Raw genomic sequence first — 27,676 nt, 5'->3', positions numbered from 1 at the left:
ATGCTCCGTTCTATAACCAACAAATGCTCCTATATCACCAACGTCTGCTCCAGGCTTTCCCACCAACTCCTTAAAGCTGGTTATCTCCTGCTGACATTACTTTCTTTTCAGCCCTTTGCAATTAAGGTTTTCTTTAAAAATAAACTGGGCTAGGGGCCCCTGGGTGGCTCAGTCGGTTAAGCATCCGACTGTGATTTCAGCTTAGGTCATGATCTCAGGGTTGTGAGATCGAGCCCCATATTGGGCTCTGTGCCCGGCACAAAGCCTGCTTGAAATTCTCTCTCTCCCCGTCTGCCCCTCCCACCTTCCCCTCTCTCTCCCTTTCCAAAATAATTAATTAATTAATTAATTAATTAATTAAAAAATAAACTGGGCTAAAGGTGGGATTCTACCTCTTATTATTCCTTCATACTCTTTTTTAAAAAGCCAGCTCTTTGGATACTCATTCTATTTGGGAGGCCACATTCATTCCTCTCATTTAATGAACTCTTATTTGCTCGTCCTCATTCACTCATAGTTTTGACATTCAGTCTACCCTAAGCCCTGCCAACATTCTATAACTTCAACATCCCCATGGACAAATCATCCATCACCCTCACCTCTCAGTTTCTTGACCTCTTTCCCTTGACCTGCAATATCACTCCTAAAATCATATTTCTAATTTTGATATTACCCATATCTGCTTTTTTCAAAATAATTTCTTTAAGGTTTATACACCTGGACTACAACCCTCCTTTCGTGTTTAACTACCACTACAAGCATTTTTCAACCTCATCAAGACCTCCATATCCCTACTTCATTAGTCGTCCACTTTCTTTATGTGACAGTTCAGCTAATCTAAACCCATGGTCCGCTACTTCTTTCTCCCCTCTGCATTCCTTTTCTCCTCCCCTCATTCATTCATTCATTCATTCATTCATTCATTCATTCAATTTTTATTGAGCATCTAGCAATCCAAGTACAGTGGTGAACAAATACCTGTGGCCCCAGGGAACCTCCATTCTTGGGGGAGAAGACCGACAACAAGGTAATAAATAAAAAACAAGGTAACATCTGGGTATGATAAATCCTATGGAGGAACCATAATTGGTGTTAAATGGTAGAAAGTAACAGGAAGATAAAAGGGATGAGATTCAGTAGTCAGAAAAGGCTCCACCAAGGAGATGACATATGATCTAAGACTAGGTAAAGGTCCTGAGGTGGGAGCTTGGTATTTTCCAAGAACAAAAAGAAATTCAGCATGGCTGGAGAGCAGTAAATGTGGGGAAGTGGGGTACTGGAGGAAGTCTGACTGCAGCAAAGCCATCAAGAGGAGTCTGGAAGGAATGAAAAGCCACTAACCGGGGCACCTGGGTGGCTCAGTCGTTAAGGGTCTGCCTTAAGCTCAGGTCATGATCCCAGGGTTCTGGGATTGAGCCCCACATCGGGCTCCCCACTCAGCAGGAGGCCTGCTTCTCCCTTTCCCACTCCCCCTGCTTGTATTCCCTCTCCCTCTCTGTCAAATAAATAAATAAAATCTTAAAAAAAAAAAAGCAAAAAGAAAAGTCCCTAACAGCAGAGGAGGAATATGCCCTGATTAAGGATTTATTTATTTATTTTAAAAAATATTTTAATGTTTTTTTATTATATTATGTTAGTCACCATACAGTACATCCCTGGTTTATGATGTAAAGTTCGATGATTCATTAGTTGCGTATAACACCCAGTGCACCGTGCAATACGTGCCCTCCTTACTACCCATCACTGGTCTATCCCATTCCCCCACCCCCCTGATTAAGGATTTAAATCACGCTTTCAGCAATATTCTGTCCTCCCTTTATCTATCTTATTTTGTACTTGTTTAGAACTCTAGTCACAGATGATAGCAGCTACCTACTTTTTTTCATGCCTGCTAGAAAAGGTGATGTAAAGTGTAGTTGGATTCCACCATAAATTCAATGACCGGCATCATTAAATGGCTTTAGCACTGCCAGGAAATCCTACTGTTTCTTCTGGTCTCCACTACAACTCTCTCTAATCCTGGGTCTCCTCAAATTGCCTGTCCCATTACTCTCAGCAGAAGACCTGATTTTACACTTCAGAGAAAACCTTCAGTTTTTTTTTTTTTTCCTTTCAGCCTCAGAAAGGAACTCCCTTTATCTGCCCCACATAACCTAGGCCTGTTTGTTCCTACTAGAGCAAAATGGTTGATTCCTCTTCCTCTATAAGGCTAATAATCTCTCATCCTATGCTTTGGATTCTTTCTTTTCCTGGCTTCTTAGGAACCTTACTTGATCCTTTTCTCTAGAATATTTAATTTCTTTCTCTTAACTGAAGTTTCGCAATTAACTTTTAAACATGCCTTAAAACAAACGCACAAGGCTCTCCCTCCATTCTCATATAGAGCACTACCTCAAAATGTTGTTACTAGTCCACTGTAAGTATGGAAGTGGAGAACAAAAACTTAGAAATTTTTATAGAAATCTAACAGTGACATTTTATGTCTGTTAAATGTAATAATAAAATATGTGGACTTATATATGTCATTTTAAATTTATTTATTTATTTTTTTAAAGATTTTATTTATTTATTTGACAGAGAGAGAGACAGCCAGCGAGAGAAGGAACACAAGCAGGGGGAGTGGGAGAGGAAGAAGCTCCCAGCAGAGGAGGGAGCCCTATGCAGGGCTCGATCCCAGGATTCTGGGTTCACGTCCTAAGCCGAAGGCAGACGCTTAACGACTGAGCCACCCAGGGGCCCCAATGTCATTTTAAATTTAAATTTTGGAATAATTCATCGTTATTGTATTTTATAAAATTAGGGGCCACCCTAAATGACCTTATTTAACCTTAACTGCCTTCTTAAAGACCCTGTCTACAAATACAGTCAAATTCTGAGGTACTAGAATTAGGACTTCCTGAATTTGGTGGAGGGAGGACTCAATTCAGCCCATAATACATGGGGTAACTTGTTTCTGTTCAGTCATGGGAACATAATTCAGATTGGAGTGGGCTAAGGAATAAATGGATGTGAGATCAAGAATTCATGTATAAACAACACTTTGAGAAGTTTTTCTGTGAGGGTTGAGTGAGGACATTAGCAAGAGTATGCTTCTTATCTGCTGAAGATCTTTTACTTTTTAAATTTTCAATTCATTACAGATTAATAATTTTATAAAATACCCTTTTCTTTCAAGACACTGTTGGTTTTTTTCCTTCCTCTTCAGTTAATTCTTCTGTCCTTGCAGGCTTATCCTCTCCTGACAGCTACTGATTAATAGGCTTGGTTCTAGAACATCTTGTCATTATTGTCTACATTATCTCCCTTAGTGACCTATTTCATATACAAGGCTAATTGTGTGTGTGTGTGTATGTGTGTGTATATATATATATATATATATATATATATATATATATATATCCAGCTCCCTAGATGACATCTTCACTTGGATAACTCAATGAACCTAACTCAACTTGATGTCAAAAACCAGCCTTATGATCTTTTTCCACCAACCCCTGTTCTCTCTTAGCATTTGCTTTTAAATGTGGGTTATCACCATACTGCATCTATGTTTTTGCACCAGAAGCCTAAGAGTCATTCCTGCCCATTATCACCCCTCATATGTAATCTATCACCATGTCCTTGTCAACTTTACCCCTCTCATCTCTCTTAATTCATTCACTTTTCTCTCCTACCTTCTTCCAGTCTTAATAACCTTTGTTTCCTGGGAACTACCGTATCTCTTATCCAGTCTATCCCAATACCCAACCCCCAATCCATTCTTATCCACTGCAGCCATCTTTTTGAAACACAAATCTAATCATATCATTACCCTGCTTGAAGTTTCCCTAACTTCCTGCTGCTCTTAGGATAAGATCAACAGACAGTCCTGCATAGTCAGGCCCTATGTATTTCTCCAGTCCTATTGCATACTCTTGTTTTCAGTGCCCTGGCCACTTTCAGTTCTTCCAGTGTAGCACCAAAACCTGCCAAACAGGCCATACATAGGGACACCCTTCCTCACCAAACCCTTCCCATTAACCTTAGTCTTTCTTCAGCTATCAACTCTACTATTAGTTTCACAGGGAGGTTTTTTCTGATGTCCTTGATTAGGTCAAAACCCACTCAGGTTTTCCGCAGGAAAAAAGACTAAGAAACAAAACACACCAAAATCTTGTAGGTATTAATAGTGGTGTCTTCTTTTTCCTTTTTCCTTTCTAAATATTCTGTGGTGAACATCTTTCACTCTTATAATAAAACAAAATTATAAAAAGAAAAAAAAATAGTTTGAATATGATATCTGTGGTAAAAAAGAAATATTTCAGCTTCAGTATAACCAAACAAGTACTTTTCAACCTTGAAGGCTGCTTATCAGAATTACTTATGAAACTTTAAGGGCTCCATCCTCAAACTCGCTTTGGTGTAACACTATCATGCTATTACCCGGACTTGAGACTTTCCCTTACTGCGATACTTTTAACACTTTCTAAGACTAAAGAGCTGACATAGATAAATATTTTAAGACAATACTATAAGAAATGAGAAAAAAATGTTTGATTCATCACCTGGTTTCAAGCTGGCATTGATAGGTCTGGCAGCTGCTGCGGCCATCTGTTCCCGGCGAGGATCTTGGTAACTCATTTTACTAATGAATTCAATTGCTGCCTCTATACTTCTGTTATTAGTTTTCTGAAGAGCTTGTATAACCATATCCTGGTATGAAGTTTAAAAAAAAGAAACAAAGTTTCAATCTTATAATTGAAAAAAATTTTTTAAAAATCTTATAATTAATTAAGAGAGAAAGAACACTATCTAATGAGCTCTATGAGCTTCACTAGAGAAATTCATAATTATGAAGAACAGGGCCCCAAACCATAATATTAATGGCTTGTAAAACTACAAATAATCCTGTTTGTAAAAAAAGAAAACAAATGCTCCAATTCTTCAAATGTTTCTTTAATATTTTCACCTTTATGTAACATATCACTGTCTTCTTATAGGATTAACTTCTGGGGACAGTCGTAACAACGTAACTGATTATTTCTCATTCTTGATTTCATCCTTATACAAACAAAGACTATCAGATTGTTAAAAAGTTATCAGTCAAAATAATGGAAACCACTCTTTTCTATCATTAAAACATTTTGGTAAGCACCTTTGTCACTGTTTACTAGTAAAAGCTACATAATTCTGATTTCCATCCTCTTAGAGCTTACATTTTCAGAGACCATTATTTACAAGGACATAAATCTAGGACAAACGGTGTAAGAAAAACACAGACTGTATATGATTATGTGATGAAGACTTTAGGAGGCTACATGGTATGATGAAAAAGCAGAGTCTGGAATCAACAGAAGTGAGTTTGAGTTCCATTACTATGCTTCGTTTTTTACGCTTAGGAGCAAAAATGCACTCCAGTGACTGTAGATTTATTTACACGCTCCCCTTCAGAACTGTGTGAACTTTGGCAAATTATTTAACAGTTTAGAGCTCAAATTCTTCATCTGCAATACACTCACAGAACTGATGTGAGGCCTAAATAAGAAAACATGTAAAAACACATAAGCACAGTGCCTGGAGATTAGATGTGGGTCGTCCTCCTGCTCTGCTCCTTGCCCTTTAAATGTAAACATAAATCATACATTAACATTCAGAATACATATGGATAAGCTTTTTTCAAGAAAGCAGCAGCTATTTACTTGCCTTAGAGGAGCTAGTATTTCAAGCAATATTTCAAAATGGGAATGGAATAGTAAGACTAGTGGGTGAACAGGCTACTGACAGACGATCCTTCTAATGAAATGACTAGGGTGAGACTAACCAAAAAAAAAAAAAAAAAAAAGGTTGTGACAGGGGCACCTAGGTGGCTCAGTTGGTTAAGCATCTGCCTCCGGCTAAGATCATGATCCCAGGGTCCTGGGATTGCGCCCCACGTTGGCAGATTCCTTGCTCAGCGAGGAGTCTTTCTCCCTCTACTACTTCCTCTGTCCCTCCCCTCTGCTCTTGCTCTCTCTCGCGCTCTCAAATAAATAAATAAAACCTTAAAAAAAAGGGGGGGGTATGGCAAAGACTCCCTTTCCTAGAAAAAGTTATTGATTTTGTTGGAAGAATTCTTCCTTATAGCTACAGTGACCATATGACAATTCTGACAATGAAACAAAAGCAAGGGTTTCTGGAAAAATGTTGCTGTTCCTGATTTAGGTACGAGTACTTCCTGTATCCTGTTTCCTAGATGACAGATCTGACATCTGTGCTACAGCATGATGCCATCAAGAAGGAACATTCAAGAAATTCATAAGAGTCCTAGGTTCTGACATCTTTAAGAGAGTGGACCAATGCTAGCTATATAAACTGAGTCACTATTTTGTTTAAAGCATTATTATTTGGATTTTTGTTAAAAACAACCAAACTCAATCCTTAACTGATACAAAAGTACAGTGGGACCACATTTTATGCCAATAAGATTTCTGCAAGTTTGCAGTGAGATACAAAGGAATTAATGTCTCACTTTGTGTACAAATTTAAAATAATTCAAATCACTCCAAATTAAAATTCAATAGGGAGTACTTAACTTTAAAACTGGTTAAGCGAAATGAACTGTATTTATGCTACTACCACATGGCAGTGTCATCTCACTTGGTAAGAAAACTCGCATCCACCATCCTTTATCAATATGGGAACCATATTTTTGTTAAATGCACTAGAATTTCAGCTGGTGATTATTATGCTGGCTTTTATTTTTGAATAATTATTGCTGTATGTTAAAATGTTTTTCGCATCTGTTAACAAAATCAACCGAGTTCTGTAAGTGGGGGTGTTGGTGCCAGTGTGAAAAGGAGCACTCTTAAATCAGTACTTTGGAAGAGAAGTCTTATGTGATAAGAAAACATTGTGTCCACATTACTATGGTTTTTTCCATGCTTAGCAGCAAAAATACACTCCAGTGATTGTAGATTTGTGTGCCCCAAGAACACATCAATTCTGTTTAAGATTTATTCCTACAAAGAAACTAATCTTGAAATACCTGAGGTTTTAATTTTACAGACCACTAGAAACATTCTCAAAATACTGCAACAGCCTTGAACCCAACATAGCTAAAGGAACAGACGGGGTTTATGAAACGATAAAATAACGAAGTGAAAACTGGATAAAAAAAATTTTTTTTCCAAGTTTTTTAGGGGTGCCTGGGTGGCTCAGTCGTTAAACGTCGGCCTTCGGCTCAGGTCATGATCCCAGGGTCCTAGGATCGAGCCCTGCATTAGGCTCCCTGCTCCGCTGGAAGCCTGCTTCTTCCTCTCCCACTCCCCCTGCTTGTGTTCCCTCTATCGCTGGCTGTCTCTCTCTCTGTCAAATAAATAAATAAAATCCTAAAAAAGAAAAATTTTAAAGTACCAAGTTAGGATTTTAAACAAATTCTGCAATATAATGAGAAGCTATCAGAATGAGCGATTCAAGGAGGCAGCAGAATAAACTGCCATATTCTTTTTATCACCGTGGGAACAAATAATACCCTAACTTCATTATTTGGACAAACGAGAATGGATACATGTCTAAATGCTTTTAGTAAAGCAACCTTGCTTAAGGGGTTATTAGTGTCAAGCTGACAACTGTGAAATGTGTGATTGTAATAAAGCTAACATATCTTTGTAATGCAAAGCAATTATTGTTATTATTGCCAACAGATAAAGAATAGGGCACTGACCTAAGTGAAGTAAGTCAGAGAAAGACTAATATACCATATGATTTCACTTCCAAGTGGAATCTAAGAAACAAAACAAATGAACATACAAACAAAAAACCAGACTCTTAAATACAGAGCACAAAGTGTTGGTCGCTAGTGGGGCGGTGGGTTGGGGGATGAGCGAAATAGATAAAGAGTATTAAGACATACGAAGTCCCATTTATAAAATAAGTAAGTCATGAAGATGGAAGTACAGCACACAGAATATACTCAATAATATTGTAATAACATTGTATGGTGACAGATGGTGACTACACATACGGTGGTGAGCACTGCGTAATGTATAGAACTGTCTACAGAACTGTGGAATCAACATGTTATATACCTGAAACTAATATAACATTGTATGCCGATTATGCTTAAAAATAAAAAAAGGAATAGAGCATTGACTCCTGCTTTAGATTTCTTAAAACTACCTACATTAGAAAGAATTTTTAAGTTCCTTAAAGGAATAGACTATGTTTGGTATGACTTTCTATACTGATCGAAGGGTTCACACGTAGTAAGAGCTCCAGAAACAGGTATCCACTGAGGTGACTTGCCTGACATAACATATGACCACTTAAGGGCCTTTCTAGCCATGTGATTTTTTAAAACTCTCTTTCCCTAGCAATATATAACAGGGAAAGAATAAGGGCAATGATTCATTCCTTTTTTTTTTTTTTAAGATTTCATTTATTTATTTGAGAGAGAGCAAGAGAGAGAGCATGAGTGGAGGGGAGGGGCAGAAGGAGAAGCAGACTCCCCACTGAGCAGGTAGCTCTATGGGGGGGGCATGCAATTTGGGGCCTGCAGGCCCTGATGTGGGGGGGCAGGGCTCAATCCCTGGACCCTGGGATCAAGACCTGAGCTGAAGGCAGATGCTTAACAGACTAAGCCACTCGGGTGCCATGATTCATTCCTTCCTTTCTTCTTTGCCTTCTGGCTAAGACATTAGGAAGAAAGTACTCTGGAGAAACTCCATGTTAAGCCATTTCCTTAATCCTCCAACTACTAACCAGGAAAACATCACAGGTTCTTTCCTCTTTTCTCTCTATACATTTTCAGGTGCAAATCTAATTATTTTTAGAACACTTAGCATAAAAATGATAGGAAATAATATTAATCAAATGAATGAACAGGGTATGCCAGAAAGACTCATCTTTTTTCTCTATAGTTTGGTTGAAACTTTCTTTTTCAAATCCTTTACTACAGTGCATACTTAAGTTCTCAATTTTAACCACAGAGATCTCTGAAAATGTGGTCACCAAAATATTAACAATAATGGAAGAATTTTAAAGGTAATTATCTTTACGTAGAACTAAAGGTAATTTTCACTGTATTCTTTACACTTTTTAATTTTTAACAGGAAATAGGTATTTTTATAAGCACAAAAAAAGTTACTATAATTTCGAAAGGAAAACTTAATTTAACACTTGCTCGTTCACATTTAGGTAAATTTCCACAGCAATTTGTATCCAAAGTGATTTCTGCCACCTAAAATACTCACAGAAAGTAAGTTATTATGGAATATAAATTTTATAATCTAAACATTATAGATCTAAACATATACAATTAAAAATATATATGTGCTATGAAAAACTTTCAATGTGAATTCTAAAGGTAAATATTAAAGATCTGTCATAATTAACATGAGCTGAAATTTCATTAAAATAAAACTTCAAAATTCTAGCAGATTGAACAACATGTAAATTTTTAGTTTTTGTGAATTTGAGATTTGGGCCTGAGAATGATGTGAACATATAGCTACTTAATGAAATCCCGGTTTAAAAAAAAAAAAAAAAAAGATGGGGCGCCTGGGTGGCTCAGTCGTTAAGCATCTGCCTTCGGCTCAGGGCATGATCCTGGCGTTCTGGGATCGAGCCCCCACGTCAGGCTCCTCTGCTGGGAGCCTGCTTCTTCCTCTCCCACTCCCCCTGCTTGTGTTTCCTCTCTCGCTGGCTGTCTCTCTCTCTGTCAAATAAATAAAATCTTTAAAAAAAATAAGAAAAAGAAATCCTGATCCTACTTCTATCTCTGTAGTATGAACTTAAACTTCATAAGCTGTCATTTCCACACAGCCTCTTGGCTCCCCAGAGCTCCTATTGCAGTCAGAGACCTCCGTTCCTACCTACTCCGTCCTCCCCCGCAGCTTTCTTCAAATGCATTTCCATCTGACTTCATGACTTAACCTTTAATATCCCAGGAACCACAGAGAAAACTAAAGAAATAATTAATTATTTTGTTTTAATAATTAACGGAATTGTAAACAACATTCTTTGCTGATTAGAATACACAAATTTGTACACGCAGTTAAATTCTCTCAAAGGAAACACTTCGGCAGGAGATCACCAAAATAGTCTTATGTAGTAGTGTAAGGTAAGAAAAATCCTTTCTTTTGTCTTTCAAAATTCCTACCTCATCAAATCCAGCAGCTTGCAAGTCTTGAAGCATTTGTGGATTAACTTCTGAAGTACTCCGACTTGTTTCATTTGCAAATGGTTGTAGAGAATTTCGAATTTCCAGCAAGGCTTTATGATGCGTCCCAAATTTGGGTGGATTTCTGACTTGTCGAGGATCTTCAGTTGACATTTTATTCATGTTATGCTCAGCCTTAGCAGCATCCGATGGTTTGGATAAATTCCTAAGGGATTCCCGAATTTCTTGCAACATTTGCCGGCTACTGCCAGTGTAGTTACTGGCAGGAAAGGTCTTAGGCCTCATTTGTCTATATCCTTCTGGCTTTTCACTCCTCTTCATGAAAACATCTATATTTATAACCCACACAAAGGACTTCTTTACGAGCTACTTGACAGATCCAGAACTTTCTCTTGGGCCAAACTGAAAAAGATCCTTTGCAGAAGTCCCCAGGAATGCCGAAATTCTTTACAATCTAAATAATTAACCCTATAAAAGAAAAAGAAAAAGAAAAAGCTATAAAGGGATTAACTGATAGAGCAGTACCATGCGTTTGGGAGAAAACAAACACTGATTTAGTAGTCAGAGTAGAGACCTGGGTTATAGTTCTGGCTCCACTAAGGATTACTGTACAGACAGGAAAAGTTAGTTAACCTTTCTGTGCCTATTTCTCAATCTATAAAATTACATCAAGTACTGGTTATGATGATAAAATATAATTTTAAGAATGCTTAGTAAATTGGGGTGCCTCGCTGGCTCAAAGACCATGCAACTCTTGATCTCAGGGTTGTGAGTTTGAGCCCCATGTTGGTTGTAGGGATTATGTAAATAAATTAAAAACTTAAAGAAAAAAACGAGTGCTTAGTAAGCATATAAAGTATATACAGATACAAGGGATTACTAAGTGAATGATACAATGGACAGCCTCTCATCAACTTCACCTTGCAGCTCCAGTTCTAGATTTTAAAATTAGACTTTGGGGCGCCTGGGTGGCACAGCTGTGTTAAGCGTTTGATTCTTGGTTTCGGGCTCAGGTCATGACCTCAGGGTTGTGAGATCGACCCTGTGTTGGGAGTCCATGTGCAGCACAGGGCCTGCTTGAGATTCTCTCTCTCTCTCCCTCAGCCCCTCCCACTCATTCTCTCTCTAAATAAATTAAGTCTTAAAATAAAATAAAATTAGACTTCCAGTATAAGATTTCTTTAGAGAAAGGGTACTGTTGCTTTAAAAAGGTTTTTAAAACCACTAGTCCAGAAGATACCTTCATGCTTCAGAAACAGATGCTTGAGCTTATTTTGCCAACTGTGGACTGGGACTCTAGAGACAGGAAGTTTATTAATGACAGGATGGGGAAAGGATGTCCGTGGACAACTTGTCTTATTCCTCATTTAATGCATGAATGTCTTCTAAAACACACCAGAATTTGCAATGACATGGATAGAACTAGATGGTATTATCCTAAGTGAAATAAGTCCATCAGAGAAAGACAATATGATCTCACTGATACATGGAATTTAAGAAACAAAACAGAGGATCATAGGGGAAGACAGGAAAAAATAAAACAAGATGAAACCAGAGAGGGAGACAAACCATAAGAGACTCTTAATCATAGGAAACCAACTGAGGCTTGCTGGAGGGGGGTGAAGGGATGGGATAACTGGGTGATGGACATTAAGGAGGGCATGTGATATAATGAGCACTGGGTATTATATAAGACTGATGAATCACAGACCTGTACCTCTGAAACCAATAATACATTATATGTTAATTAATTGAATTTAAATAAAAAAATAAACTGGGAAAATTTTTTAAAAAATAAAACACACTAGAAGAACAGTCACCTGAAGTCTATTTAAATATCCTCATTGATAGGGAAATCACTAATGCAAGAAAGCCATTCTATTTGTGACCTGTAGAAAGTGTTCAAGATGTTTCCTTTCTGTGGAGCATCATGAAATCCCACTCAGTACATGCTGAGAGCCTATTATGGGCTGGTACTAAACAACTTTGCCTACATCCTTATTTGACCATCCTAGTAGCCCTGTGAAGAAGGTTTACTATCTCTGCTTGTACATGAGGAAACTGAGGTTCAGAGAGTTTGGGTAAAGCAGTTTGTAAGTGGTATCACTAGGATGTGAAACACTGCTAATTATCATCTACTAGGAGCCTGTTTCTATTCTTATATTTCTTTAAGTAATCTCTAACTTACAACCCCAAGATCAAGAGTCACATGCTCAGGGCGCCTGGGTGGCTCTTGATTTCAGCTCAGGTCATGATCACAGTGTCGTGAGATTGAGCCCCGTGTTCAGCTCTTTGCTGGGCATGGAGCCTACTTGGGATTTTCTCCCTTTCCTTCCATCCCTCTCCCTGCACGATATACTCTCTCTCTTCCTCTCTTAAAAAAAAAAAAAAAAAAAAAAAAAAAAAAAAAAAGAGTCACATTCTCTACCGACTGAGCCAGCCAGGTGCCCCATTTCTGTTCTTATAAATGTAGTCACCGTTCATGTTACATAAAAAGGTCTACAGGCAAATATAAATACATCCTTCTAGTCATTTAGGTCTCAGCCTTATGTTACCTCCTCAGTAACTCTCAATGACTGGTCACCTAATTATCCTGTTTTATTTTCTCAGTAGTACTTATTACTATCTAAAATTATTTTACTTGTTTAGTTGTTAATTGTCTATCTTCCCTCACTGACATAAAAGCTCTAAGAGAAGACCTTATTTGTCTCCTAACCACTGTCTTTCAATGCTATCAGAACCTGACAGATAGTAAGTGCTCAATAAATGTGTATGTTGACAAATGAAATACACATGTATCTCCTAAACACCCCGAGTTCCTTTAAAGATTTATTTATTTAAGAGAGAGAGAGAGAGAGCGCGAGTAGGAGTTGGGGAGGGGCAGAGGGAGAGAGATAGGAAGAGAATCTGAAGCAGACTCCCCCACTGAGCATGGAGCCCTATGGGGGGGGGGTGCGCTTGATCTCACCACCCTGAGATCATGACCCTAGCAGAAAACAAGAGTCAGATGCTTAACTGACTGAGCCACCCAGGTACCCCTAAATGTTTCTTAATTCTAGCCATGCGCTTCTGGATAATACTCTAGTTTGTCAAAATCCTATAAGTGCCAGAAAGTAACGGAAAAACAAAAAAATTATTCAAGTACCTGTTCTGTTAATTTTAGCAATGTGAACTTGGGTATTTATTTCTCTCAAAAACTGTCTCCTGAGGCATAAAATGTTTGGAATAACAAGGTTTACCTTAAAGCTTGAATAAGGATTATGAGGAACGATGCAATACAACTAAAGGAACACAAGTATTCGAGATGAAGGATGCTCCCTGCAACACCATTTATAACGGCAAAACATGAGATCAGTCTAGATGCTCATCAGTGATTGAGAGCAACTGACAGTACGTCTATATGTGATGAAGCAGATGTTAAAAAGAATGATGCAATTCTATCTGTACTAACAAGAACAGATACCCATAACATACATACATACATATATATAACGCGTATATATATATATATATATATATATTTTTTTTTTTTTACATATTTTATTTATTTATTTGACAGAGAGAAAGAGAAAGAACACAAGCACAGGGAGCAGCAGAGGGAGAGGGAGAATCAGGTTCTGCGCTGAGCAGGGAGTTCGATGCGGGGCTCAATCCTAGGGCTCCAGGATCATAACATGAGCTGAAGGCAGATGATGCTTAACTGACTGAGCCACCCAGGTGCCCCCTTATAACACATTCTTAAGCAAAAAGGGCAAGTTTCAAAACACCACAGATAAAATAAAGCCATTTCTATTTTAAAATTAGATTACTATTACGGTTGTATAGCTCTAGAAATATACTACCCTGAACAACCACTGAATTGAATACTTTAAATGAGTAAATTTTATGGCATATAAATTACATCTTAGAGCTGTTAAAAATAAACACTTTTGGGGGGGCTCCTGGGTGGCTCAGTTAGTTAAGCATACGACTCTTGATTTTGGCTAAGGTCACTATATCAGGGTCATAAGACTGAGTCCCATGTCAGGCTCCGTGCTGGGAATGGAACCTGCTTAAGATTCTCTCTCTCCCTTTGCTCCCCTCCACCAATCTCCCTTCTCACAAAAACAAAACAAAACAAACGCAAACAACCAAAAAAAGAAAATGCTTTTTTATTTTTAAAAATTAAACTTAACGGATGTTAATTATACATACACATAAACAACTATTTGCAGCAGGCCTGAAAAAGGATGAAGTCCTGAAACAGACCATCAGAGGTACAATTTCCTGATGACTTCGCCTCAATAATTAGTAACTCTGTGGTACAGTTCTTATTTATGATCGATTGTGTTGCTGAAGATGATACATATTCTGTCTACAACATAACCCAATCTACTGATAATTACTTCATAAATGAAATTAAGATGGACACATCTTATGCTTTTATGAAGAAAGATGGTCCCTAATGACAAGCAGTTTTTCCTGAAGGCTTCCCCAAATGTTAATGGCTTACTAATAAAATTTTTCTAGGTTTCATGCTTAGCTCGCCAGTCTAAAATTTACAGAATTCCCCTTCTTGCCCTTCCTGAAAGTGAAGATATTTTCCATTTCCTGTTCTGCAACCTATCATTTCTCTGTGATCAAGGATTAACAATAGTGGTTATGCAACGTCATGTTTCAGTTCTCTCAATATCTGAGTTATATTTCATTCATAGCATCTAAGCATTCCATTAATACGTCACTTATTTGGGGTTTCAACTCGAAGTTTAATATCATTTTACTATTATTAGTTTACCATTTCCAAAGTCATTCTCCTTGACAGAGAAGGGAAAAAACAAAACAAAATAAGCATAATTTGCTTTTCTGTCAATATACATTTGCTTCCATTCCCTTTTTTTTTTTTTTAAGATTGTATTTATTTATTTGACAGACAGCCAGCGAGAGAGGGAACACAAGCAGGGGGAGTGGGAGAGGAAGAAGCAGGCTCATAGCGGAAGAGCCTGATGTGGGGCTCGATCCCAGAACGCTGGGATCACGCCCTGAGCCGAAGGCAGATGCTTAACGACTGCGCTACCCAGGCGCCCCCATTTGCTTCCATTCCTAACACAGAGCCTGGTAAACAGTAAGCAGTGCAAAAATATCTGCTGAACTAATAAATTCAAGTGATTTATCCCTTTTTTTACCCTTAAAAAACTATAATCTTAGTTTTTTTCTAATTATATGAAGATTCATCCTTATTGAAAAATTTAAATATTATATAATATAAAGCAGAAGTCCCTCATAATTCACCTCCCTCAACAGTAAGAATCACTATAGTAGGCTGAATAATGGCATCCTAAAAGATATCTACTTTCTAATACCTAGAATCTGTAAATGTTATCTTATTTGGAAAAAGGGACTTTGCTGATGTCATTAAGGATTTTGAGATTGAGAGATTATCATGGATTATTCAGTAAGCAGTACACACAATTACAAGTGTTTTCTGAGAAGGGGGAGATCGGATACACACAGAAGAGGAAGAGGAAACGTGTCTGAGGGGACAGAGACTGGAGTGATGTGGTCAGAAGCCAAGGAATGCCAGCAGCCAAAATGGAAAGGAACGGATTTTTCTCCTAGAGCCTCTTGGACGGAGAGTGGCCTTGTCAACACCTTGATTTTGGGCCAGTGATACTGATTTTGGATTTCTGGCCTCCAGAGGTGTGAGAATAAATGTATGCTTTTTAAGTCCTCATTAGTAGTGATTTGCCATGTAAGCCACAGGAAACAAATACAATCACTATTAACACTGCATATTCTAGACATTTTTCCAAAGAAGATATACAAATGGCCAACAGATACATGAAAAGATACTCAACATCACTAATCAGGAAAATGCAAACCAAAACCACAATGAGCTATCACCTTATACCTATCAGAATGGCTAGAATCAAAAAACAAGAAATAGCAAGTGCTGATGAGGATGTGGGAAAAAAGGAACACTTGTAAACTGCTGGTGGAAATGTAAATTGGTGCAACCATGGTGGAAAACAGTATGGATGTTTCTCAGAAAATAAAAAATAGAAATACCATACAATCCAATAGTTGCATTACTGAGTATTTACTCAAAGAAAATGAGAACACTAATTTAAAAAGATATAAGCATCCCTATGTTTACTGCAGCATTATTCATCATAGCCAAGATATGGAAGCAACCTAGGTGTCCAATGACAGACGAAAGGATAAGGATGATGTGGGTGTGGGTGTGGGTGTGGGTGTGGGTGTGGGTGTGTGTGTGTGTGTGTGTGTGTTTATGTATGTTGGCTGTTATTGGCCATTTGGCAAAGTATTATATATATATATAAATAATGTAATATTACTCAGCCATAAAAAAGAATGAAATTGGGGCACCAGGGTGGCTCAGTGGGGTAAGTGTCTGCCTTTGTTTCAGATCATGATTCCAAGGTCCTGGGATCAAGCCCCGTGTTGGGCTCCCTGCTCAGCGGGGAGCCTGCTTCTTCCTCTCCTCCCTGCTCATGCTCTCTCTCTCTCTCTCTCAAATAAATAAAATCTTAAAAAAAAAAAAAAAAAGAATGAAACCTTGCCATTTGTGACAACATGGATGGACCTGGAGGGTATTATGCTAAGTGAAATAAGTCAGACAAAGACAAGTAACACATGATTTCACTTATATGTGGAATCTAAAAGTCAAGTGACAAAACAAATCCATAAACACAGAGAAGACACTGATGGTTCTCAGAGGGGTGGGGATTGGGAATGGGCAAAATGGGTGGAGAGTGGGAGGTAGAGGCCTCCAGTTATGAGATGTGTAAGCCATTGAGATGAAATGTACAGCATAGAGAATATAGTCAGTGGTATTGTAATGATATTGTATGGTGACAGACGGTAGCTACATTGTGTAAGCGAAGCATAACACAGTTGTCTGAGTAGTATACCTGAAACTAATGTAACACTGTGTATCAACCCTACTTCAATTAAAATAATTTTTTAAATACTGCACATTCTAACATAACATTACTATCAATCAAAATGGGATCACAAAGGGGCACCTGGGTGGCTCAGTTAGTTAAGCATCTGCCTTTGGCTCAGCTAATGATCCCAGGACTGCATTTGGCTCCCTGCTCAGTGGGGAGTCTGCTTATCCCTCTCCTTCTGCCCCTCCCTCCTGCTTGTGTACTCTCTCTCAAATTAATAAATAAAATCTTAAAAAAAAAAACAAAAAACCCAAACTAAAATGGGATCACAAAATAGGACATCATTTTACATAATACATGAATTTATAAGAAGAGAATGCTGTACTGCCCAACTTATCTGACAGAAGAATTTTTTTCCCTCCCAGCATTTCATGAGATTCATTTCTACGGAATACGTTTTAGAAAATGCTGGGCCGGGGTGCCTGAGTGGCTCAGTTAGTTACGTGCCTGCCTTCGGCTCAGGTCATGATCCTGGAGTTCTGTGATAAAGCCCTGCAGCAGGCTCTCTGCTCAGCACGGAGTCTCCTTCTCCCTCTCCCTCTGCTCCTCCCCTGCTCATTCTCTCTCACTTGCTCACTCTCTCAAATAAATAAAATCAAATGCTAGGTCAATCATTCTAATCCTATATTCTGTAACTCTGTACTTGAATAATGTAATTTCTAACATTGTTAACATCTGAGTATACAATGGTCCAGAAATGACTGAGTTCTGGTATATGTGAAATAATGTGTTTTAAGTTAAAATAAATGAAAAATTAGTTTATGCTTATCTCTTTCGTCTACATGTTGAAATACTTATGAATAAAATATGTCTGGAATTTTATTTATTTATATATAATTTGGCTTTGCAGTGAAGTGGACGGAGACATAGATGAGACAAAAGTAGCTGATGACTGTTGTAGCTGGGTGATGGGCACATGAAAGTTCATCACACTATCCCCCTTACTTTTGTATGTGCTTGAAATTTTCCAAAACAGAAAGTTAACAACTAAAAAGAAAAGGATATGACTATAAGTGCTCTGGATCTTGAAATGGTTCTGCTGCAAATTATTCTTATTCAAATACAAAACACACAAAGAACACACAGGATTTCTTTAATTTAAAGGAACCATTAATTCTACACAACAACATCATTTCAAAATTAGCTTTTCAGAGGAAATAACAAAGATATTACATTTATTTTTTATTTTTTTTTAAAGATTTTATTTATTTATTTTAGAGAGGGAGAAAGAGCACAAGCAGGAGGGACAGAGGGAGAGAGAATCTCAAGCAGACTCCATGCTGAGCACAGAGCCCAACATGGGGCTCGATCTCATGACCTTGAGATCATGACCTGAGCTGAAACCAAGAGTCGGACACTCATCCGACTGTGCCAACTAGGGGCCCTGAAACTTTACGTTTAAATGTTTGTTTCAAAAGATAATCCATACCATCTGATTTCAATAATGATGGAATGGAGGAAATGTGGCATATCTTTACCTAACTGCTCTTGATAAATCCTTGTGCCAGAGACTAATTCACATACTGCCCTCTACTTCCTAAATGAGGTCTGGCCAAAGCTCTGTGAACTGATGTAATGTGTCAATTCTAGGTTGAGGCAGTTAAAAAGCCAATGCTTCTCCATCTCTTCCCGCTTCAATGACAATGTTGGTTACATTCTGAAATGGTAGCTTCACAATATGGAGGGAATATGGGTTCCTAAGCCACTGGATGGCTTACTACTGAATCCCACTGGACTTTGTGCAAAAAAGATAGGAATCTCTGCTGTGTTATAGACCGATACTTGGCGATGTTACCACCAAACAGCCTAATATTATTGTGAAAATAAAGACCACCCAAGGGATGCCTGGCAGGCTCAGTCAGTTGAATATTTGACTCTTGATCTCATCTCAGGTCTTGATCTCAGGGTCATGAATTTGAGCCATGGAGCATGGAATTTGCAATGGAGCCTACTTTAAAAAAATTTTTTTTAAATAAATAATATATAAATACCACCGAAAATGAGCACAGTCTATTTATTAAGAGCTTGCCGTAGCAAGGGAGTCAGCCAGCCACTATCTCTTTCGCAGAGATTCAAAGGCAGGCAGGGGAATGCAAACGCTTCAGACTGAATAAAAGGGAAGACATCAGGTATGCTCTGCCACAAGGAAGCTGGAGGCCAACTAACTAGAAGCAGGGCATCCTATGTGATTGGTTGGGGGTGGGGGGATCTGTCTTTCCCTAGTTAGTCCTGAGTTAGAAGTTGACAGTTACTGACAAGACCTGGCTGTTTGGGCCTAGTGCTACTGAGGCTGTGGGTCACAGATCTATTTTCATATATGATCTGGCCATTGTCTATCTGCATATTTAGTCTCTCATTCTCCTTATACAGAAATTGGTACCTAGAAGTGACGTGCTACTATAACAAATACCCTAACATAGTATAGACTTAGCAGTTAGGCAAACGGCTTCAAGGAAAGTGATACTGGAGGCTGGAAAAATGAAGAACCATGTTTTACAGTGGCTAAATATTTCATAAAGCTGTTGCCTGTTATGACTTAGAAGGTGACAAAGGGTCTATTGAATTTGTAGTTCTATAAAAAAGAGTCTGAAAAAGAGAATCTTAGAACTGTATGTTGGCTGCTATTGGCCATTTGGCAAAGTATTATAAATAAATAATAAGGTCAGGAAAGAAGCAGCTGATTTGCAAACAGAAATAGGAAGGGACAGACAGAATTCAGAAATTTAAAGTCTTGCAGGGTTGGACTGCAGCTTGCTTCTGGACCCCAAACAGGAAGAGATGGAATTAAAAGGCTGAGCACAGATGCCCACTGGCATCTCTCAGCGGACTAAAGTACTTCAGTGGTACAACCCACACTAAGGGGAGAGCCGCCTCTCAACCAACTGAGTAGAGAAATGGGAGCTCTCAAATCTTTGGAAGAGGTTACTAACACATGTGAACTTATGGTTACTGACACATGGAATTGACTCGAACTAAACAAATCAGGGGCTTACTAACTTTGAGGAAATTGTTAAAAAAAATTTTTTTTAAAAAAACTACTCAAGCCTTTGACCATTCACAATTTAAACCCCTGGGGCTCCCAACTTCCAGGAACCATAATCTAGATGAGAAAGATTTGCACCTTCCAAAGAGGGACTATTCCCCCCCTCCCAAGCTCACATTTCTATATATGGCCAAGGATGATAATGGAAAAAGAACCCTAAGGAGGTTCTTGAAAGGAACAATGGCCAAGGATCACAGAGAACAATGAATGAGGGAGTTCTTTCCATATAATTGGATTAAGGCCCAATTAAAGAAAATCCCCTACCTCCAAGGCTGGTTGCTTTCAAGACCTGCCTATGGAGATTTCAAAATTATTACAGATCAGCAACTGCTATTTCCTATTCTTCTCCTTTTCTAACAGCAATGTTTATTAAAGCCCTGCCATTCTTGTTATACCACAGTGTACTGTGGTGAGTGAGAGAGAGAGAGGGAGATGGAGAGGAGAACAAATAGTGAGAGCAAAGATAACTGAACAAGTCTCTGGACCAAGAGGAACCATATTTGGACCTGAAGGGGAGATTACTGGACATATGGGCCAAGGCTCTGCGAATCTAGCTATTGCTGCTTAGGGCCTAATATACCATCAGAAGAATAATGTAATACTATGAACATCTTTTGACAGTAAGTACAGTGTTTTCTTGATTCTAAGATACAGGCTTTTCCATATTCTAGTATTTCTGAAATTGAGTATATACAAAAGTCACTATTTATTTACTTATTTTTAAAATTTTTTTTTCTTTTTTTTTATTTTTATTTTATTTTATTTTTTAAAGATTTTATTTATTCATTTGACAGAGACAGAGACAGCCAGCGAGAGAGGGAACACAAGCAGGGGGAGTGGGAGAGGAAGAAGCAGGCTCATAGCGGAAGAGCCTGATGTGGGGCTCGATCCCATAACGCTGGAATCACGCCCTGAGCCGAAGGCAGACGCTTAACCGCTGTGCCACCCAGGCGCCCCGCTTTCTTTTTTTTTAAAGTAGGCTCCATGCTGAGCATGAAGCCCAAAGCCCGGCTTGAACTCACAACCCTGAGATCAAGACTTGAGCTGAGACCAAGAGTCAGATGCTTAACAGACTGAGCCACCTGGGGAGCCCCTGAAGATTTTTATTTTACTTTTAAATATTATTTTTTTTTCAAAGATTTTCTTTAAAATAGAGAGAGAGAGAGAGAGCACCCGAGTGAGCAGGGGGAGGGGCAGACGGAGAGAGAATCTGAGGCAGACTCTGCACTTAATGCAGAGCCAACACAGGGCTCACTGATCTCATGACTATGAGATCATGGCCTGAGCCAAAACCAAGAGTTGGTCACTTAACCACTGAGCCACCCAATTCGACCATAAATAAAGGGTGAAATTTCCTTGTCACTTCAACTGTGTGTGTGTTTTTAAGTAGGATCCACGCCCAGCATGGAGCCAAATGTCGGGCTTCAACTCATGACCCTGAGATGGAGACCTGAGCTGAGATCAAGATCTAACGCTTAACCGACTGAGCCACCCATGTGCCCCCAACTGTGTTATTTTCATTGGCAGCACCACATATGGTTGAATCTAGACCTTTGATTAATGGTCAAAATGTCTTCAAAAAGATTCTGCTATGATGCAGCATTATGTACTCAGGAACTGTCACCCAATAGGCAATACAATTAAAGGGATAAAGAATTGCCAAGTTTAGGTGAGATCACAGAATTTTCAAAGGTCGGAGAGATTCATGAAGTACATGCACTCAGACATGAAACAACTGCCAAAGTCGTTTGAATTATCATCATTTTCCAGAGTAACTCACTTAGCTAAGAAAAAAATCGTTTAAGCAAAAAGAAAAAACCCCAGTATTCTTCAATATGCCTCAAAATTATATATTCAATCATAAAAACAATAAAAGTAGCATGTCACCATGTTATGTGTTAACTATCCCAAAGCCCAAAGAAATTCAGCCTTACTCACATTCAGAATTATTTCTGAATGTGAGGTTGAGACTCAAACTTCACTGCCACCAAAAAAAAAAAAAAGGTATATAATGGACTGGATAAATGTATGCTACTGAAGGTTAATAAAAAACTATGTTTAGGGGCGCCTGACTGGCTCAGTCAGGGGAGCACATGACTCTCAATCTTGGAATATAAGTTCGGATTCCATGATGGGTACAGAGAATACTTAATTTAAAAAAAATTTAAAGATATATTATTGAAAAAATTAACTATAGGGGCACCTGGGTGGCTCAGCCAGTTAACTGTCTGCCTTCATCTCAGGTCCTGATCCCAGCTTCCTGGGATCAAGCCCCTTGTCAGGCTCCACGCTCAGGGGGCGGGGGAGGGGGGGGACACTTCTTCCTCTCCTTCTGCCCCTTCCCCTACTTGTGTTCTCTCCTGTTCTCTCTCAAATACATAAATAAAATCTTAAAAAAAAAAAAGAAAAAACTGACTAAAAAAAACTATGTTTCTTTTTCTTTCCCTAAAAAACTGTTACTACACAGATGGTTTTAGACTTACTGTTCAGAATTTCTTGAAAATGAGAAAATATGACAATTCAACCTTATCTTTTTAAATAACTAAATATTGAATTACAGCATGTATATGTACCATAATTTATCTATCCCCTACTCATGCGCATTTAGGTTGTTTCCAATTTTTGCTATTATAATGTTTCAAACATTGGCAACTTCAATTGTATTGGTAATATTCTAGTTCTGAGGATAATGCATGGTGAGGTCATGAATGTTCTTTTTATTATGATCATAGCTTACACATATATAACATATTCCTTGTAAATACCAAAATCAGTTCATTAAAAAATGTGATAATAAAAATTGTGCATTTCCCTTAAGATAAAACCCCAGGCACTGGGTGGCTTAGTTGGTTAAGTATACGACTCTGGATCTCAGCTTAGGTCTCAATCTCAGGGTTGTGAGTTCAAGCCCCGTGTTGGGCTCAACGCTGGGTATGGAGCCTACTTAAAAAAATAAATAAAATAAAATTAAAATAAATAAATTCCCAGAAGTGGAATTACCGCATCAAAGAGAATGCATACAGGCATATCTAGGTTTATTTGGCTTCTCTTTATTGCATTTCAGATACTGCATTTTTTTAAAAACAAACTGAGGGTCTGTGGCAACCCTGCCTTGATCAAGTCTATCGACGCCATTTTTCCAACAGCATTTGCTCACTTTGTGTCTCTGTGCCATATGTAATTCTTGAAGTATTTCAAACTTTTTGTTATTAATGTATTTGTTATGGTGATCTGTGATCAGTGACCTCTGATGTTATTACTGTAATTGATTTGGTACACCATGAACTGCACCCATACAAGATAGCAAACTTGATAAATGTTGTTCTGACTGCTCCACCGACCAGCTGTTCCCCATCTCCTCAGGCATCCCTATTCCCTGAGACACACCAATACTGAAATTAGACCAATTAATAACCCTATAATGGCCTCTAAGTGTTCAAGTGAAAGGAAGAGTTGCAGGTCTCTTGCTTTAAATCAAAAGCTAAAAATGATTAAGGTTAGTGAGGAAGGCATATCAAAAGCCGATAGGCCAAAAGCTAGGCCTCTAGTGACAGACAGTTCGCTAAGCTGTGAATGCAAAGGAAAAGTTCTTTTTTATTTTTTTAAGATTTATGTATTTATTTTAGAAAGAGTGAGAGTGCGAACAGGGTAAGGGCAGAGGGAGAAAATTTTTCAAGCCAACTCCCCACTAATGAGGTGCGTGAGGTGGAGCTGGATCCCGACTCCCATGAGATCATGATCTGAGCCAAAACCAAGAGTCAGACATCCAACTGACTGAGCCACCCAGATGTCCCAGGAAAAGTTCTTTTTTGTTGTTGTTGTTGTTAAGATTTTTTATTTATTCATTTGAGGCAGAGAGATACAGAGAGAGCATGAGCAGGGGGAAAGGCAGAGGCAGAGGAACAGACTCCCCACTGAGCAGGGAGCCCTACGCAGGACTCATCCCAGGACCCTGGGATTATGACCTGAGCCAAAGGCAGACGCTTAACCATCTGAGCCACCCAGCTGCTCCCCGAGGAAAAGTTCTTAAAGGAAATTAAAAATGCTACTCCAGGGCTGCCTGGCTGGCTCAGCTGGTAGAGAATGTGACTCTTGATCTCAGGGTTGTGAGTTTGAGCCCTACGTTGGGTGTAGAGAGTACTTGAAAATAGAAATATTTAAAATAAGAAAACAATAAGTAAAACAAAAGTGCTACTCCAACGAATGCATGAATGATAAGAAAGCGAAATGCCCTTATTGCTGATATGGAGAAAGTTTTGCTGGATTTTGTGTAACAGATCAAACCAGCCACAACATTACCTTAAGCCAAAGCCTAATCCAGAGCAAGGCCCTCCCTAACTCTCAACAATTATGTGAAGACAGAGGTAAAGACTGCAGAAGAAAAGTCTGAAGCTAGCAGAGGTAGGTTCTTGAGATTTAAAGAAAAAAGCCATCCCCATAACATAAAAGTGCAAGGTGAAGCAGCCAAGTACTGCTTTAGAAGGTGCATCAAGTGATCTAGAAAACCTAGCTCAGATAATTAATAAAAGTGGTTCCACTAAACAACAGATTTCCATTGTAGGTGAAACAGCCTTCTATTAGAAGAAAATGCCATCTAGGCCTTTCATAGCTAGAGAGAAGTCAATGCCTGGCTTCAAAGCTTCAAAGGACAAGCTGACTCTCTTGTTGGAGGCTAATATAGCCGGTGACTTGAAGGTGAAGCCAGTGTTCATTACCATTCCAAAAATCCTAGGGCCCTTAACAGTTACACTTAATCTACTCTGCTTGGCTTTATAAATGTAACAACAATGACTGGATGACAGAACATCTGTTTACAATATGGCTTACTGAATATTTTAAGCCCACTGTTGAGACCTACTGCTCAGAAAAAAAAAGATTCCTTTCAAAATATTACTGTTCACTGACAATGTACCTGGCCACCCAAGAGCTCTGCTGGAGATATACAATGAGATTAATGTTGTTTTCATGTCTGCTAACACAGCATCTATTCTGCAGTCCATGGATCAAGGAGTCATTTCAACTTTCAAGTCTCATTATTTAAGAAATACATTTTGTAAGGCTATAGCTGCCATACACAGTGATTCCTCTGATACATCCGGGCAAAGTAAACTGAAAACCTTCTGGAAATGATTCACCATTCTAGATGCCATTAAGAATATTCATAATTCATGGGAAGAGGTCAAAACAGCAACATTAAGAGGAGTGTGGAAGAAGCTGATTCCCAACCCTCATGGATGATCTTGAGGGGTTCAAGACTTCAGTGGAGGAAATAAATAACTACAGATGTGGTGCAACCTCATGATAAAACTCTAATGGATGAGGGGTCGCTTCTTATGGATGAGCAAAGAAAGTAGTTTCTCAAGATGGACTCTACTGCTGGTGAAAATGCTGTGAAGATTGCTGAAATGACAACAAAGGACTTAGAATATCACATAAACTTAACTGAGTTTCTTAACTTAGTTGAGAAAGCAGTGGCAAACTTTGAGTGGATTAGCTTCAATACTGAAAAAAGTTCTGTGGTTAAAATGTTATCAAACAGCTTCATGTGCTGCAGAGAAATTGTTAATGAAAGGAAGAGTAGACTGATAGAGCAAACTTCACTGTTGTCTTATTTTAAGAAACTGCCACAGCCACCCTAACCCTTAGCAACCACCACCCTGATCAGTCGGTAGCCATCAACAATGGAGGCAAGACGTTCCACCAGCAAAAAGATTATGACTTGCTAAAAGCTCAGATGAAGGTTAGCATTTTTTAGCAGTAACGTTATTTTTTTAATTAAGGTATATATATTATCTTCTTAGACATAATGCTATTGCACTATCAGTAGACTATAGTATAGTGTAAACATGACTTTTAAGTGCACTGGGAAACCAAAAAATTCATTTTACTCACTTTATTACAATATCTGTTTTATTGCAGTGGTCTGGAACTAAACCGGCAATATCTCCAAGGTATGCCCGTATTTAAAATCCTGACATTTGAATGGCTAAAATAAAGAACACAAGAAACAACAAATGTTGGTGAGGATGTGGAGAAAAAGGAATCCTCTTGCACTGTTGGTGGAAACGCAAACTGGCACAGCCATTGTGGAAAAAAGGATGGAAATTCCTCAAAAAGTTAAAAATAGAAGTACCCTTAGATCCAGTAATTGCATTAGTGGGTATTTACTCCCAAAAAACAAAAACACTAATTCAAAGAGATCAATGTACCCCTATGTTTATAGCAGCATAATTTATAATAGCCAAATTGGAAGCAGCCCAAGCATCCATCAAGAGATGAATGGATAAAGAAAATGTAGTGGGCACATACACACTGGAATATTATTCAGCCACAAAAAAGAATGAAATCTTGTCATTTGCAAAGACATGGATGGTGAAACAGACCTTTAATTATACAGCACTAATGGTTACCAGAAGGGGTTTGGGGGGGGACTGGTAAAATAGGTGACAGGGATTAAGGAGTGCACTTGATGATGAGCACTGGATGATGTATGGAATTACTGAATCACTATATTATACACCTGAAATATACACTGTATGTTAACTACACTGGAGTTTAAAATAAAATACAATTTTTGGGGGCGCCTGGGTGGCTCAGTCGTTAAGCGTCTGCCTTCGGCTCAGGGCGTGATCCCACCGTTCTGGGATCGAGCCCCATATCAGGCTCCTCCACTGGGAGCCTGCTTCTTCCTCTCCCACTCCCCCTGCTTGTGTTCCCTCTCTCGCTGGCTGTCTCTCTCTCTGTGTCAAGTAAATAAATAAAATCTTTAAAATAAATAAATAAATAAAATAAAATAAAATTTTTGAAAAAGGAAAAAAAAAAGGAAAAGAGATACCAAAAAAATAAAATGAAATAAAATTCTGACACTTACTCTCAGATTGCCTTCTAGAAAGGTGTACTAATTTACAATTTCAACCAACATGATATAGTCAACAGTGGCATTAACAAATCTTAGTAATCTTTGCTAACTGCAAATGTAAAAATTCAAATTAATAATAAGTAAAGAGAGTTTTTAAAAGAATTCTTCAAAGCAAAATAGCTTACTGCTAACTCATGTTACACTGGTGCCAGATAATCTTCCAAAGAAATAGTTCTGGTCATATCACTTCTCTACTCCAGAACCCTCAATGACTCCTTTAAATTAGTGGTTAGAGAGCTCTGGAGTCAAACTGCAGGGTACAAATCCCAGTTCTACCACTAACAGGCTGTGTAATCTTGGCAAGCTGTGCCTCAAGTTTCTTCATATTCAAATGTGGGCAATAATGGTTCTTTCTAATCAGGTTATTTTGAGCATTATGCTCAAAATACAGTTTAATACAGTTGACCCTTGAACAACACAGGGGGTTTGGGGTGCCAACCCCATATGCAGTTGAAAAGCTGAGTATAACCTTTGACTCCCCGAAAACTCAACCATTAATAGCCTACTGTTGACCAGAAGCCTTGCTGGTAACATAAACACAGTTAACATAAACTTTGTATAAGTATTATACTCTGTATTCTTACAAAACGTAACTTTTTCTTAGTTTTTTTTCAGTATTTCTAGGT

General features: G+C 38.4%; 1 protein-coding gene across 4 annotated transcripts in view; it reads right to left on the bottom strand.

Moving 5' to 3' along the window:
- LATS1 (large tumor suppressor kinase 1) overlaps positions 1–27,676 on the bottom strand; it is a 48,882-nt gene that overhangs the window by 18,240 nt on the left and 2,966 nt on the right. For 2 of the 4 annotated variants that reach the window (XM_026505026.4, XM_026505024.4), the window contains 3 exons: positions 26,024–26,117; positions 10,118–10,606; positions 4,545–4,692 (listed from right to left, as the gene is read on the bottom strand). In XM_026505026.4, the coding sequence (XP_026360811.1) occupies positions 4,545–4,692; positions 10,118–10,459 (490 nt within the window). In that variant the 5' untranslated portion in view covers positions 10,460–10,606; positions 26,024–26,117. The remainder of the gene's footprint in view (positions 1–4,544; positions 4,693–10,117; positions 10,607–26,023; positions 26,118–27,676) is intronic. The other 2 variants (XM_044386418.3, XM_026505025.4) reach the window with 1 other exon arrangement.

The sequence above is a fragment of the Ursus arctos genome, unplaced genomic scaffold (assembly GCF_023065955.2).
Source record: "Ursus arctos isolate Adak ecotype North America unplaced genomic scaffold, UrsArc2.0 scaffold_13, whole genome shotgun sequence".
NCBI lineage: Eukaryota > Metazoa > Chordata > Mammalia > Carnivora > Ursidae > Ursus > Ursus arctos.
The sequence above is the reverse complement of the archived record's forward strand: the minus strand, read 5'-3'. Positions and strand labels throughout refer to the sequence as shown.